This window comes from Oncorhynchus mykiss, chromosome 12, assembly GCF_057628025.1.
Source record: "Oncorhynchus mykiss isolate SJ-2025 chromosome 12, ASM5762802v1, whole genome shotgun sequence".
NCBI classification, from domain to species: domain Eukaryota; kingdom Metazoa; phylum Chordata; class Actinopteri; order Salmoniformes; family Salmonidae; genus Oncorhynchus; species Oncorhynchus mykiss.
Genome location: NC_143033.1, coordinates 89922190 through 89937205, shown reverse-complemented (window position 1 = coordinate 89937205; position 15016 = coordinate 89922190). Strand labels below are relative to the sequence as shown.

The 15016-nt window shown below is 42.6% G+C and overlaps 2 protein-coding genes across 2 annotated transcripts; one reads left to right on the top strand and one right to left on the bottom strand.

Moving 5' to 3' along the window:
- Nucleotides 1–2357: 2357 nt before the first annotated feature.
- LOC118936310 (decapping and exoribonuclease protein) lies at nt 2358–6455 on the top strand. The gene is made up of 6 exons (XM_090193990.1): nt 2358–2853; nt 3135–3361; nt 3592–3811; nt 4546–4681; nt 4837–4931; nt 5106–6455. The coding sequence occupies exons 1-6, from the start codon at nt 2363–2365 to the stop codon at nt 5254–5256; spliced, it is 1320 nt and encodes a 439-aa protein (XP_090050116.1). The 5' UTR covers nt 2358–2362; the 3' UTR covers nt 5257–6455.
- Nucleotides 6456–8172: 1717 nt separating this feature from the next.
- On the bottom strand, nt 8173–14984 carry LOC110486792 (peroxisomal membrane protein PMP34). The gene is made up of 9 exons (XM_021558611.3): nt 14316–14984; nt 14032–14092; nt 13707–13773; nt 13209–13363; nt 12874–12990; nt 12633–12778; nt 12430–12525; nt 12169–12251; nt 8173–12018 (listed from the first exon to the last, which is right to left on the bottom strand). The coding sequence occupies exons 1-9, from the start codon at nt 14388–14390 to the stop codon at nt 11871–11873; spliced, it is 948 nt and encodes a 315-aa protein (XP_021414286.1). The 5' UTR covers nt 14391–14984; the 3' UTR covers nt 8173–11870.
- Between the last annotated feature and the right edge of the window lie 32 nt (nt 14985–15016).

The window sequence follows — 15016 nt, the reverse complement described above, 5'->3', positions numbered from 1 at the left end:
TTTTATGTGGTCCCCCCCAATTTTACGGGCTCAAAAGTAATTGGACAAACTAACAATAATAAATTAAATTGTGAGTTTTAATACTTGGTCGCAAATGACTGCCTGAAGTCTGGAACACATAGACATAACCAGATGCTGGGTTTCTTTCCTGGTGATGCTCTGCCAGGCCCTTACTGCAGCTATCTTCAGTTCCTGCTTGTTCTTGAGGCGTTTTGCCTTCAGCAAGTGAAATGCATGCTCAATTGGAATCAGGTCAGGTGATTGACTTGGCCATTGCAGAACATTCCACTTCTTTGCCCTAAAAAAGTATTCGGTTGCTTCTTCAGTATGCTTTGGGTCATTGTCCATCTGCACTGTGAAGCATGGTTTTGAAGCATTTGGCCGAATCTGAGCAGATAATATAGCCCTAAACACTTCAGAATTCATCCTGCTGCTTTTGTCAGCAGTCAGATTATCAATAAATACAGGGGAACCAGTTCCATTGGCAGCCATACATGCCCATACCATAGCACTACCTCCACCAGATGAGGTGGTATGCTTCGAATCATGAGCAGTTCCTTCCCTTCTCCATGCTCTTCTCTTGCCATCATTCTGGTGCAAGTTGATTTTTTGTCTCATCTGTCCATAGGATGTTCCATAACTGTACAGGCTTTTTTAGATGTTGTTTGGCAAACTGTAATCTGGTCTTCCAGATGGTTTTACATCTTGTGGTAAACCATCTGTATTTACTCTGGTGTTCTCTTGATTGTTGACTCTGACACAGATATGCCTACCTCCTGGAGGGTGTTCTCTTGATTGTTGACTCTGACACAGATATGCCTACCTCCTGGAGGGTGTTCTCTTGATTGTTTATTCTGACACAGATATGCCTACCTCCTGGAGGGTGTTCTCTTGATTGTTGACTCTGACACAGATATGCCTACCTCCTGGAGGGTGTTCTCTTGATTGTTGACTCTGACACAGATATGCCTACCTCCTGGAGGGTGTTCTCTTGATTGTTGACTCTGACACAGATATGCCTACCTCCTGGAGGGTGTTCTCTTGATTGTTGACTCTGACACAGATATGCCTACCTCCTGGAGGGTGTTCTCTTGATTGTTGACTCTGACACAGATATGCCTACCTCCTGGAGGGTGTTCTCTTGATTGTTGACTCTGACACAGATATGCCTACCTCCTGGAGGGTGTTCTTGATCTGGCCAACTGTTGTGAAGGGTTTTTTCTTCACCAGGGAAATAATTATTCTGTCATCCACCACAGTTGTTTTCCATAGTTTTTCTGGCCTTTTGGTGTTCCTGAGCTCACCAGTGCGTTCTTTCTTTTAAAGAATGTACCAAATAGTTGATTCGGCCACACCTAATATTTTCGCTATCTCTCCGATGGGTTTGTTTTGATTTTTCAGCCTAAGGATGGCTTGCTTCACTGGCAGTGACAGCTCTTTGGACTTCATATTGAGGGTTAACAGCAATAGATTCCAAATGCAAATGACACTCTTGAAATAAACTCTAAACCTTTTATCTGCTTACTTGTAAATTAACTAATGAGGAAAAGCACACACCTTGCCATGGAACAACTGAGCAGCCAATTGTCCAATTGCTTTTGGTCCTTTAAAAAGGGGAGGACCACATATAAAAAGTGCTGTAATTCCTACACCGTTCACCCGCTTTAGATGTAAATACCCTCAAATGAAAGCTCATATTCATTATTTAATTTCAACTCCAATATGCTGTGGTAGACAGCTAAAATAACAATAATACCTTGGTCAATGTCCAAATATTTATGGACTTGACTGTATCAAATGGATTCTTCAAGATTAGTAATCCGATCAGCTGCTCGTCATTAACAAACCGTACTCGTACAAGATACGAAGGGTCATTCTCAGCCCTATCTTGCTCCATTTTCCATTATTTTGGACAATATTCAAATTGTCCTTAATTCTACCGCCATTAGATTCCCAATCCACATCAGTGTGTCCGCTTCCGCCATCCTTCCTCCTGTCAGCAATCTAAGCCAACCTCGTCTGTTTTTCTCCAGGTTTGGAACTCCCTTTTTTTATTGGTCTATTAGTTCATCTACACCAGGCAGGCTAAAACTCCATCCCACCTAAATTGACTGACATTTCAGGCAATTAAAACAGCTAAAAGGGCATTATCATTTTTTAATTTCACACACTTCAAAGTGTGGCAATATGTAAAAAAATATATTAAAAAAACACAGGAAAGTCACATTTGGACTGCTTTGGGCTTTTAATTAGGAGTAGTATACAAAAAGGAAAGATTGGAAGAGATTGAGTCAGACACTGACTATTAGATTGTTATTTGAATGATTATTAACTAGATATATTTGTCTCTTCCTAGATCACCATGGACCAACGCCACCAGTCCCACCACAGACCCCAACATCCAAACTCCAATCACCACGACAACCACCAGTCAACATTCAAGAGAGACATGGATGACAGTGGGAGAGGCCATTTCCAACACAAGCGCTTCAGACCTGGTCAGAACCATCACCCGGCTGGCCCTTCAACACCCCCATCTAGCCCCCCAACCCAGAGCCTGAGCATACAACGACAGCTGTACGAGAGAGACTTCCCCTTATACAAACAGCCTGTGGAGGTGGGACATTTCTCCCTGGACTCTGAGCGCAGGTTTTTCAATGATGCCCGGCAGCTGCGTTACTACGTGGAGCCGGAGAAGAGTTGTCCTAACTTCGACTTGAGGGACGGGTACAGGGGCCGCTTCGTCAAGAGGGACGACAGGGTGAAGGAGAAACTGGACCACATCCTCAGATGGATCCTGGCAAACAGGTCCAAGCTGCAGTCGAAGGACACAGCTGCTTCTTCTTCCCCATGGTAAGCACCACTAGTGTCAGTTTAAGAGATGTTATTTTGATTGATACATTATTCATCAGTAGCAACACCTTTCTGTCTAGTTATACAGATATAGGCCCACTAATTGTCAGTCATCAAGGCCATAAACATTTCAGAATGGGATCAGTTGTGATGGACACAATATTCAATATACACACACACAATATCCTCAGTCAATTCTGTGATTCCTAGTCACAAGGAATGACTGTGTGTTCCTGTGTGTTATGACAGACATGTATTATTTGATCAACCTCTCCTACCAGTGCATTAGGTGTAGACATTGTGACATGGCGCGGCCACCTAACCAAGCTGTTGACCACGCCTTATGAGACCCGGGAGGGCTGGCTGCTGGCTGTGACCAGGATGGGGGGGACACTGTACATCAGTGAGGTGGAGACGGAGGCTGCACGCCGGGACCGGGAGAACCGCACTGAGAGGCACGAGGAGATGATGTACTGGGGATACAAATTTGAACAGTACACCTGTGCAGGTAGAGGATCGCTTCTTGTATTCCTCTTTTGCTGTACGCACTGAGTTGTTACAGTACCTTGCAAAAGTATTTATCCCCCTCTGCATTTTTCCTATTTTGTTGCATTACAACCTGTAATTTAAATGGATTTTTATTTGGATTTCATGTAATGGACATACACAAAATAGTCCAAATTGGTGAATTGTAATGAATGAATGAATTGTTTTGAAATGTCTGTAACCTTCTTTCAGATGATGCCCAGAGTCTTCCAGATCCAGGTGGGGTTGTAAACACCAACGAGGCCTTCTGCACTGTAGTCCAGACCCGGCTAGCCGAGCACAGACTGCTGTTCTCTGGCGAGGTGGACTGTCGGGACAAAGACCCCAAGGCCCCGTCTCCTCCAGCCAACTACATCGAGATGAAGACCTCACTGGAAATCTCCACCCCCAAACAACGCAGCAACTTCCACAGGTAAACTATCCACAGATACGCTCTGCACTAGCCCCCTATTATGGAGACGGATTGGACATCTGCATATCCAAATCTTATATCTCTGGATATCTGCAGTTGGGCAATTCCATGTTAACGGAATTTGCTGAGACTCACATTTTTCTTTAAACTGTATGCCAAACAAAAGCCATTGATTTCAAAGTTTAACAATCCATACAACTCTATGCACACTGACTATGTTGAACAATTTACACAATAAAAAAAAACATTTAAAAGTTTAACAATCCATACAACTCTATGCACACTGACTATGTTGAACAATTTACACAATAAAAAAAAAACTTTTACTTGAAAAATTGTGCAGGTGCAAAGTTTGGTAACAGAATTACGGTAAAATCTCCTTCAGTTTTATTCTGTTACCAAACTTTATATCTGCACAGTTCTTCCTGTATTTGTAAAATTCTCAGTGTAAATTGTTAAAATTAGTCTCTGTGCATAGAGTTGTATGGTTTGTTAAACTTTTAAATGTTTTTTGTTAGACATACATTTTAAAGTGAAAAATCTGAGTCTCAGCGTAATTCCATTACCATGGAATTGCCCAGTAACCAGTTCTGTTGTCACTGTCTGGTAAAGACAAATTTGCTGATGAATATACACAGAATGAAACTGGAACCAAGGCTAGCTCCTCACATCTTCAGTTTGAACATTTTCCCAAGAGAGTTAAAATGTTTCTCTTGTGTATGTTCTCCTTCCAGGTTTAAACTACTAAAGTGGTGGGCCCAGTCCTTTCTTCCTGGGGTACCGCGAATCGTAGCTGGTTTCCGTGATCATGACGGAGTGGTTGTGTCTGTGGAGACTTACCACATCTCCAAGATATCTCAGCTTATCAAGGTACGATTACAGTTGTATTTTCTTCTGAAAAAGAACATACACATTTTTCTACCAGAAACCCAGTAGGTCTGTGTAATATAGGATGCCTATTTTGTGAGTTTAAAAACAATGTGCGTGCTTGTTTGTCCTAAGAGGTTGTCTCTTCTCTCATACAGAATGAAACTAACTGCTGGAAGCCAACTGTCTGCATGAACTTCTGCTGTGAATTCCTGTCCTTCGTGAAGAGTGTGGTCACAGAAGACGATCCAAGGTGATGCTTGATATGGTTAAGATTCTTTTAAAGTACTTATTTTATTACAGTGCTCATAACCTTTACTTTCTGCTACCATTAAAAAAAGCTTAAGAGAACTTGCTATTGCATACAGTCAAGAGTTTCCCTAGAAACATTCTGACTCTAGTTAACTATGTTATTTATTTCTGTCAGGTTGGTGCACCTGTTCTCATGGGATCCACACCGAGACGTCACCTACTCCATCCACAGAGACTCTCAGTACTCCTTCCTACCAGACTGGTACGTCAGGGAGATGACCAGTTCAACCAGTCGTGAGACACACCACCACCCACCTCAGACCTGACTCAGAACAAACCTGACAATGGCCCGTATTGACAAAGCAGCTCAGAGTAAGACTGCTGATCTAGAATAAGGTCCCTCATCCTATTCATTCTGATTTAGTAGGCAAAACGGAGCCTAGATCAGCACTCCTACTTTGATATGCTTTATGCGTACAGGCCAAGGTTTTCACCTTATACCAGTATGGACTTGAAGCAATACTTTAACGCTGAAACCTGTTATTTGATAATGAAGTAGAAACACACCAAGCGCCCTGAAGGAGTAGGCGGGTTCTGACGGGTCGGTTTTTGACGATAAAGAAAGTTATTTTATTCAACTTCCATTTTCCTCCCAGAGTGGCTGAGTTATATAGTGTGGATCAGCATGGACTTTAGCATTCACAAACCAGCTTTTGGGACTTTCTCACAAATGGTGTACAGGTTCACAGAAGACATATCTTTCCTAATGGTTTGTGGTGTCTTTTTTTATGTGAAGTATTTACATTCTTCAGCTCATCTCTGATTTGTATTTTTTTTTTACATTTTATTACAAAATTCTGTGAACAGTTGCGGTTTGAAGTGTCTGCTCTGAAACTGTCGAACAATAGTAGCATAACAAGATTTAATTTCCCAATCAAACCTTTTTATTATTAACCCCATGGGCATATCGATCACTTATCATGTTCTTTTCTGAAGTACATGAATTAAATTATGCCACAAAAAAACTAAACTTAAGAACATCAATATTGCATAAGCAGTTTTAACCAAAGTGTTGATGGAAACTGTCCAGTGTCAGAATGCATTGTCCTTTGTCCTATAATAAATGACACCTTCATTGAATGACGCATTGACAATGTCGCAGATGGTAGAAAACATCCCAGGTAAAAGTCTGATTCTACAATGCAGTTGTGCTGAATGGAATTAACTAAAAAAAAACACTATTTGCTCTGTAAAGATGTTAATCTGTCATAGCTTTCATTTATTTCAATGCAATTTACAGAATTATTATTCATTTAAAACCTGCAGGATGCATACTAGTCCCAGAGTTCTCCATGAATTCCAAGGCACATCTTGTCATGTCCTACTATACGTCCTTAATCATTCCTCAAGTCAGAAGTGGAAATAGACTGTTATAACCACATACAGTGTATTCTGAAATGATTCAGACCCCTTGAATTTTTCCACAGTTTGTTACGTTACAGCTTTGTTCTAAAATTGATTCAATCCCCCCCCCTCAAGCTACACACAAAACCCCACAATGACAAAGCAAAAACAGGTTTAGAAATGTTTGCAAATGTATAACTAATAAAAAAATGTTACATTTACATAAGTATTCAGACCCTTTACTCAGTACATTGTTGAAGCGCCTTTGGCAGCGATTACAGCCTCAAGTCTTCTTGGGTATGATGCTACAAGCTTGGCACACCTGTATTTGGGGAGTTTCTCCCATTCTTCTCTGCAGATCCTCTCAAGCTTTGTCAGGTTGGATGGGGAGGGTTGCTGCACAGCTATTTTCAGGTCTCTCCAGAGATGTTCGTCCGGGCTCTGGCTGGGCCACTCGAGGACATTCAGAGACTTGTCTCAAAGCCACTCCTGCATTGTCTTGGCTGTGTGCTTATGGTCATTGTCCTGTTGGAATGTAAACCTTCTCCCCAGTCTGAGGTCCTGAGCAGGTTTTCATAAAATATCTCTCTGTACTTTGCTCCATTCATCTTTCCCTTGATCCTGAATAGTCTCCCAATCCCTGCCACTGAAAAACATCCCCACAGCGTGATTCTGCCACCACCATGCTTCACCGTAGGGATGCCAGGTTTCCTCCAGACTGAACTCTTTGGCCTGAATGCCAAGTGTCACATCTTGGTTTCATCAGACCAGAGAATCTTGTTTCTCATGGTCTGAGAATCCTTTAGGTGCCTTCTGGCAAACTCCAAGCAGGCTGTGCCTTTTACTGAGGAGTGGCTACCATCTGGCCACTCTACCATAAAGGCCTGACTGGTGGAGTGCTGCAGAGATGGTTGTCCTTCTGGAAGGTTCTCCCATCTCCACAGAGGAAGTCTGGAGCTCTGTCAGAGTGAACATCGGGTTCTTGGTCACCTCCCTGACCAAGGCCCTTCTCCCCCGATTGCTCAGTTTGGCCGGAAAGCCAGCTCTAGGAATAATAATAATGATAATGATGGAGGCCACTGTGTTTTTGGGGACCTTCAATGCTGCAGACATTTTTTAGTACCCTTCACCAGATCTGTGCCTCGACACAATCCTGTCTCGGTGCTCTACGGACAATTCTTTCGACCTGATGGCTTGGTTTTTGCTGACATGCAATGTCAACTGTGGGACCTTAAACAGGTGTGTGCCTTTCCAAATTATGTCCAATCAATTGAATTTACCACAGGTGGACTCCAATCAAGTTGTAGAAACATCTCAAGGATGATCAATGGAAACAGGATGCACCTGAGCTCAATTCCGAGTCTCATAGCAAAGGGTCTGAATATTTTTGTAAATAAGGTATGTTTTAATTTAATACATTTGCAGACACTTTTAAAAACCTGTTTTCGCTTTGTCATTATGGGGTATTGTGTGTAGGTTGAGGGGGAAAAAATTAATACATTTTAGAATAAGGCTCCTGATTGGCGCAGCGGTCTGAGGCACTGCATCTCAGTGCAAGAGGCGTCACTGCAGTCCCTGGTTCGAATCCAGGCTGCATCACATTCGGCCGCAATTGGGAGTCCCATAGGGTGGCGCACAATTGGCCCAGCGTCTTCCGGTTTTGGCCGAGGTAGGCCGTCATGGTAAATAAGAATTTGTTCTTAACTGACTTGCCAAGTTTAAAAGATTTTTGAAAATAAGGTAACAAAATGTGTAAAGCGTCAGGGGTCTGAATTCTTTCCGAATGCACTAAGTCAGAATTTCAGTGCAACAAATATGTAGTAAAATGTAGACAGTTATTATAACTTGTATAATTTATTGCTGTGGAAGACAGTCCGCTTTCTTAGTGCAGGTCACATACTGTTCATATTATTCTGAACATCCAATCTACAGCAATCGCCTACTGTCTAGGCTAAGCAGGTCACATACTGGTCATATCATTCTGAACATCCAATCTACATACATAGCCTACTGTCTAGGCTAAGCAGGTCAGATACTGTTCATATCATTCTGAACATCCAATCTACATACATAGCCTACTGTCTAGGCTAAGCAGGTCACATACTGTTCATATCATCCTGAACATCCAATCTACATACATAGCCTACTGTCTAGGCTAAGCAAGGCAGCAGATTATGGGTTGTATGAACTACTGATTTTAAGACATAACAGATTTGACTACTGACCAGCACAGTCAGTATGTGATGTGTGTCATCCGTCTTTACAGTGCTATCAACAGATCTGGTCCACCACCATCGCTAGTTCCTAGGTTTGGAGGCACTTAGCATAAAAAAGTACAGGCTCAAGAATTCCAGTGAACAATGACAACAATGCATGACAACATTACATAGATTGCAAAATGCTGCAGTGAAATGATAATTATCACTGCCAAATGTACATGTATTGATTCTTCTAGTTGGCCCATTTTCATTTAACTAGTTTAGATTTGAATATAAACCCCTTCATGTTCTGTGCAAGTTAAGTAGACAAGATATATTCCAATACAGCATAGAAAATGTATACTATGCTTTTCAACTTGGAAAAATGTTGATCCAATCTAGAGATTAGGATTATTTATCTAAATGTAAAACATATTTAAAAGTATTTATCCGATTTCTCTATAGACAGACATTCCTGGCTACAGTTGTGTGAAACATGACATAACACTCATCTTATAATGACACCTTAAATAAATAAAAGTAGCCTTTTGTCTTGCAGACATTCTTCTAGGTTAAACTCTTATGGTAAACCAGTATTTTAATAATAACTAGGGCCCAGAGTTGTTCCTTGTTAGGTGGTTGGGGGAAACTTGTTTTAAATAAGAGAAGCATTTAGAAGAATCATTATTGTATTCTGAATTAAATCATAAGACTGAGAAATGGTTGACTGGCTTCATTAAAAGGCAATACAAGGTAAATATTTCAGGAGTAAAAAATGGGATCCCCTTCTAGTACGTAATTGAAGCAAAGTTTTTTCTGTCCTGTGCCAATAGTGCGTACCGCAGATGGCCAAGCAGATCAAACATAGGCTATTCAGCACATACAGTTGAAGTCGGAAGTTTACATACACTTAGGTTGGAGTCATTAAAACTCGTTTCACGCACTCCACAAATTTCTGGCAAGTCGGTTAGGGCATCTACTTTGCGCATGACACAAGTCATTTTTCCAACAATTGTTTGCAGACAGATTGTATCACAATTCCAGTGTGTCAGAAGTTGTCATACACAAAGTTGACTGTGCATTTAAAAACAGCTTGGAAAATACCAGAAAATGTCATGCTTTAGAAGCTTCTCATAGGCTAATTGACATAATTTGAGACAATTGGAGGTGTACCTGTGGATGTATTTCAAGGCCTACCTTCAAACTCAGTGCCACTTTGCTTGACATCATGGGAAAATCAAAAGAAATCAGCCAAGACCTCAGAAAGAAATTGTAGACCTCCACAAGTCTGGTTCATCCTTGGGAGCAATTTCCAAACGCCTGAAGGTACCAGATTCATCTATACAAACAATAGTACACAATTATAAACACCATGGGACCACACAGCCATCATACCGCTCAGGAAGGGGACACGTTCTGTCTCCTAGAGATGAACGTATTTTGGTGCAAATCGAAAAGTGAAAATCAATCCCAGAACAGCAGCAAAGGACCTTGTGAAGATGCTGGAGGAAACCGGTACAAAAGTATTTATATCCACAGTAAAACGAGTCCTATATCGACATAACCTGAAAGTCCGCTCCGCAAGGCAGAAGCCCCTGCTCCAAAACCGACATAAAAAAGCCAGACTACGGTTTGCAACTGCACATGGGGACAAAGATCGTACTTTGTGGAGAAATGTCCTCTGGGCTGATGAAACAAAAATAGAACTGTTTGGCCATAATGACCATCGTTATGTTTGGAGGAAAAAGGGAGGCTTGCAAGCCGAAGAACACCATCCCAACCATGAAGCACGGGGGTGGCAGCATCATGTTGTGGGGGTGCTTTGTGGCAGGAGGGACTGGTGTACTTCACAAAATAGATGGCATCATGAGGATGGATAATTATGTGGATATATTGAAGCAACATCTCAAGACATCAGTCAGGAAGTTAAAGCTTGGTCGCAAATGGGTTTTCCAAATGGACAATGACCCCAGGCATACTTCCAAAGTTGTGGCAAAATGGCTTAAGGACAACAAAGTCAAGGTATTGGAGTGGCCATCAAAGCCCTGACCTCAATCCTATAGAAAATTTGTGGGCAGAACTGAAAAAGCGTGTGCGAGCAAGGAGGCCTACAACCTGACTCAGTTACACCAGCTCTGTAAGGAGGAATGGGCCAAAATTCGCCCAACTTATTGTAGGAAGCTTGTGAAAGGCTAAACGAAACGTTTGACCCAAGTTAAACAAAGGCAATGCTACCAAATACTAATTGAGTGTATGTAAACTTCTGACCTACTGGGAATGTGATGAAAGAAATAAAAGCTGAAATAAATCACTCTATTCTGACATTTCACATTCTTAAAATAAAGTGGTGATCCCAACTGACCTAATACTGGGAATTTTTACTAGGATTAAATGTCAGGAATTGTGAGTTTAAATGTATTTGGCTAAGGTGTATGTAAACTACCAACTTCAACTGTAGCCACCAAACTGTCACAGCCAACTGAGAAATCAACACCTACTTTTCAAGAGCAGTAACATCTCTCCGGAAAGGGTTTGCAGTGGTCTTAACGCAGGGCTGAAGGAGCACCGTGACATATACAGAGATTTAAATAGAATATAGCCATGTCTGCAAATACCTTGATGCTTCACTCAAGCCCTCAAAGTTCTTGAGAATATTGCTCTTCACTCGCTTGGGCATTGTCCAAGCTTGTTAAGCAAATAGTTTTTTGGCATCGTCTTTCTAAGCAACTATTTGGCAAGACAACATCTAAGCCAAAAGGAGTTGGCTAGTAAAACTGCTAGTTGTTATCAGCACTCCAGGGTAATAGTGGTGGAGAAAGCATAACAAGCTTCAACTGTAATGCCATTCATTCAGGTATAATAAAATTGCCACAGAATGCATATGCTGGACAGTTATGGCACCTCCTATAAGACCATGTACAACCATTTCCAGAGAGATTCACTCATATTGGCAGCGTAGGGAAGACAGATATCAATACTGTATGTGGAATAAACCTCAGTGTAAGGGGAAAAGAGAGGAGGAGAGACACCATCTCTGGTTGAGGTGTATGTTGGGATTGAGGAAAGGGAAGTTGGGATGGGGAGTCAGTAGCCCAGTGGTCACCAACCCTCATCTTGGAGACAGGTGTGTAGGCTTTTGTCATAACCCAGTGCTAAACACACCAGAATCAAGTTCCAGATACGTGGTAATAGGTCAATCTGAACGTTGAACCAGGGGTTTCATTGCTGGGCAGGAACAAAACCCGGCACACCTTCTGAGCTCCTCTCCGGGACCAGGGTGGGTGGTGACCACTGTTGTATAGCCAGTGCAGGTTGAGGTCTAAGGGCCCGCTCACACCTCAGTGCTTCAGTTTCTTGTTGATGCCCATGACCTTGAAGGTGGCTGCGGTGATCTTCTCATACACCACAAACATGAGGGCTGCCGTTAGTACCGTCTGGAGCAGTTTGGCCTCCAGGCCTTTGTATAAGCCCAGCACACCATGCCTCCTGCAGGGGAGAGGACAGGGAGGGAACACGTCCATGGATCAACACAAGACATACTCATTGGCACAAGACGGTCTGAAAGTGTCCCACCACATTGCAGTAGTCAGACTGTTGAGACGCAAGAGTTCCATTGTGTGTGTGAGATCTACTCACTTGATTCTGTCCATAAGTAGGTAGACTATGTTTCGGAGACTGCCCAGTAGACCTCCCTTGCCCTCAGCTTTGTGCTGCCCAAACTGGGGGGATAGAAAGACAGTAATTGAATCAACAAAATGAGCTGTGAGTACAGGAAATACAGACTTATTTTACTGAGCAGTACATAATCATGATATCAGACACAGTTTGATGGGAAGCGTTGGGGAAACACTGCTATGAGTATTCAGTTAGCAGGTGTGTGCATTTAGAGATGTTTACCCTTAGAATGGCCTGGACGGTCTGCAGGGGATACGTCGCAGTGGTAGCGATGGCCTTGGCCACAGCGCCAATGAGAAAGATCTCTGCTGATGTAATCTAGGAGCAGACAAAAACAAAACAAAGGCTCAAAGACCTTCAGCATGACTGACACTCAGACACGCCACAGAGGTGTCAAAGTTGGCTCCCTCCTCTCCTTCCCTCACCTTCCTCCCTCCTCTGCCTGCTCTCCTCTTCATGGCTTCATAGAACATGAACACAACTGCAGGGTTGAAGACCAGCACCAGAGAAGGCAGTGTACCGTTCCAAAGAGTCCCCACTCCCTCCCTGGCTATGATCTGCGAGAAAGCATCTGCAATCGAAAACACACATTGTATGATGATAGTAAGTCACATTTTATTAGTACTGAAAAGAGACAGTGAATAACACAAATAGACAGACACACACCAAAGATGCCTCTGTAGTGGGTCTGCTGGAGGTCTTCGTTCCTGAACTTTGCCCCCTGCAGTTTGAGCCGGGTGTTGACCACCCACATGGGCGTGGTCAGGAGCACGTTCACTGCCCCTGGGGGAGAAACACACAACTTGGGCAACAGAAAGACATTTAAATACATTTAAATATGGAGGTCAAATTTACTTTCTTCAATGAATCTCTCTGTTAATCACCTCTCAGACTCCCCTAATATAACTACATCAATGACTTAGAGTCCATGAAAATAGGTGGCAGTAGGTTAATAGTGACTTAGCCATTACCACTAAAAGGTCCCTGTTCGGTTGTCCTACCTGAGATGAAGCCCATGAGAAGGTCTTTTCCTGGTCTGGACCGGCCCTGATTACCCACCATGACTTTCTTCAGCGTGTTGAAGGTGTAGAAGTAGACAAAGTTGGAGCAGCACAGACTGGAGATGACTGGGAACCAGCCTCTGTACAGAGACAACCTGGGAGGGGAGAAAGACCAGGGAAATCCACAAAGTCAGTCATTGGGCCATGGGAACCCAGGACTAGGAGTTTTTCCTGTGCATGTGATCTGACAGGGGAAAACTCCTGGCCCAACACAAAAGTAGTCATAGAAATACAATGGGTGGAATGGACATTGCTTTGAACTGAAAGGAATGGCCATTCTACTACTCTATTCTAGATCTATGGGTACAACAGCCCAGTGAAAGCCCTGTATTGCAGTGGTACGAGGCCAGCTTTCCTTTCCAGTCAATTGATTTCACGCAATCTAAGGTGGATTATAAATTGTAGTAAAGTAGGTGTACAGTTCCATACAATACTCACAGGCCTTCCTCCTTTGCTATTTCAGCCAGGAGAATGGCAGTCGATTTGGACTTCCGATTCTCATCCACTGCAACAGAAAACGAAGGCAGAAAAGGGATTGTCATTTTGCTTACATTATTGTAACATTGGAAGTAGGCTGCAGCTCTGTTATGCTAAGGTCTCTCTTGTCAATGTTTCCACTTCTATATATCCATCACTCATTTCCTTGTGAACTCACTGACCCTTGGGTGCAGAGTCCAACGTTATAGCACACAAGTATGACCACACTGACAACAAAGATGGTTATCAGCAGTTAGTATGTACCACCAATTACTCTACAACTCACCCTGAAGTCTGATCCTCGCTGTATCCAAAGGAAAGAAGACGGACATCGCCGTCATGCTACCCTAGAAGCAAATACATTATGATATATAGAATATAGACGGGTAGTTAAACCTAAGTTACACGACAAAATTCAAAGTTGATACAATCTGACACAGTATGCTAACTAACAAACTAGCTAGAGGCACCGGTTGTAACATTTCAGTGTAGTTATTCGAACGTTTTGGCCTTGTCTTTATTATTAAAGGACTGTTCATACATAGGCAAACTACGTTGAGATGTCCTTACCACTGCACCTGCCACGGCGTGTACCAGTGTCTCATAAGACAGAAGGTTGATCGCTGAGGCACCATTGTCGGACATCTCCGATTCTTTAGGGCCGCAGAGCGTCGATCTAGTACGAATGCCAAATCCGTCAGCGACTGCAGAGCACCCTGTTCAAACAACCGGTGGTTGAGTTTCTTGCGGTGAGACTGGTTGTGGTGGAGTACGTTTACCTGCTGTCATTCCATGATGAGTGGCTGAGTGGCTTTTGTGTACTCTGACAGTGCCATAAATAAGTCAAATTTCGTTGTGGAGATTTCTGCTTCCTAATAACTAATTTTGGTGGTGCAGTCAGTCAGAGTTCAGAACGCTCTAAAGGGCGATACTGCCATCTACTGGAATGGAGTACTTTAGGCCACCTGAGATTTGTACGGCTTTCTTTTTGCGCTTGAGTTCAAAGCGCGCCTAGCCAGGTATGGCCACTGTCCTGTTTTATGACCTCGTGACATTTTATGAATAAAAGCCTACTGATATATATGCACAATTAATTTAACATATTTTGACTATATATTGTCTCTGTCATTGCCATTCCAACATTTAGCAACATGTGACCTAGGCCTATACAGTAGCCTAATAACTTATCTCATCATATCAATTGTAGATTCTTGAATTTCCTCAATGGGACTGCATGACAAATCCCAAATGGACTTTGCTTTTGTTTTATG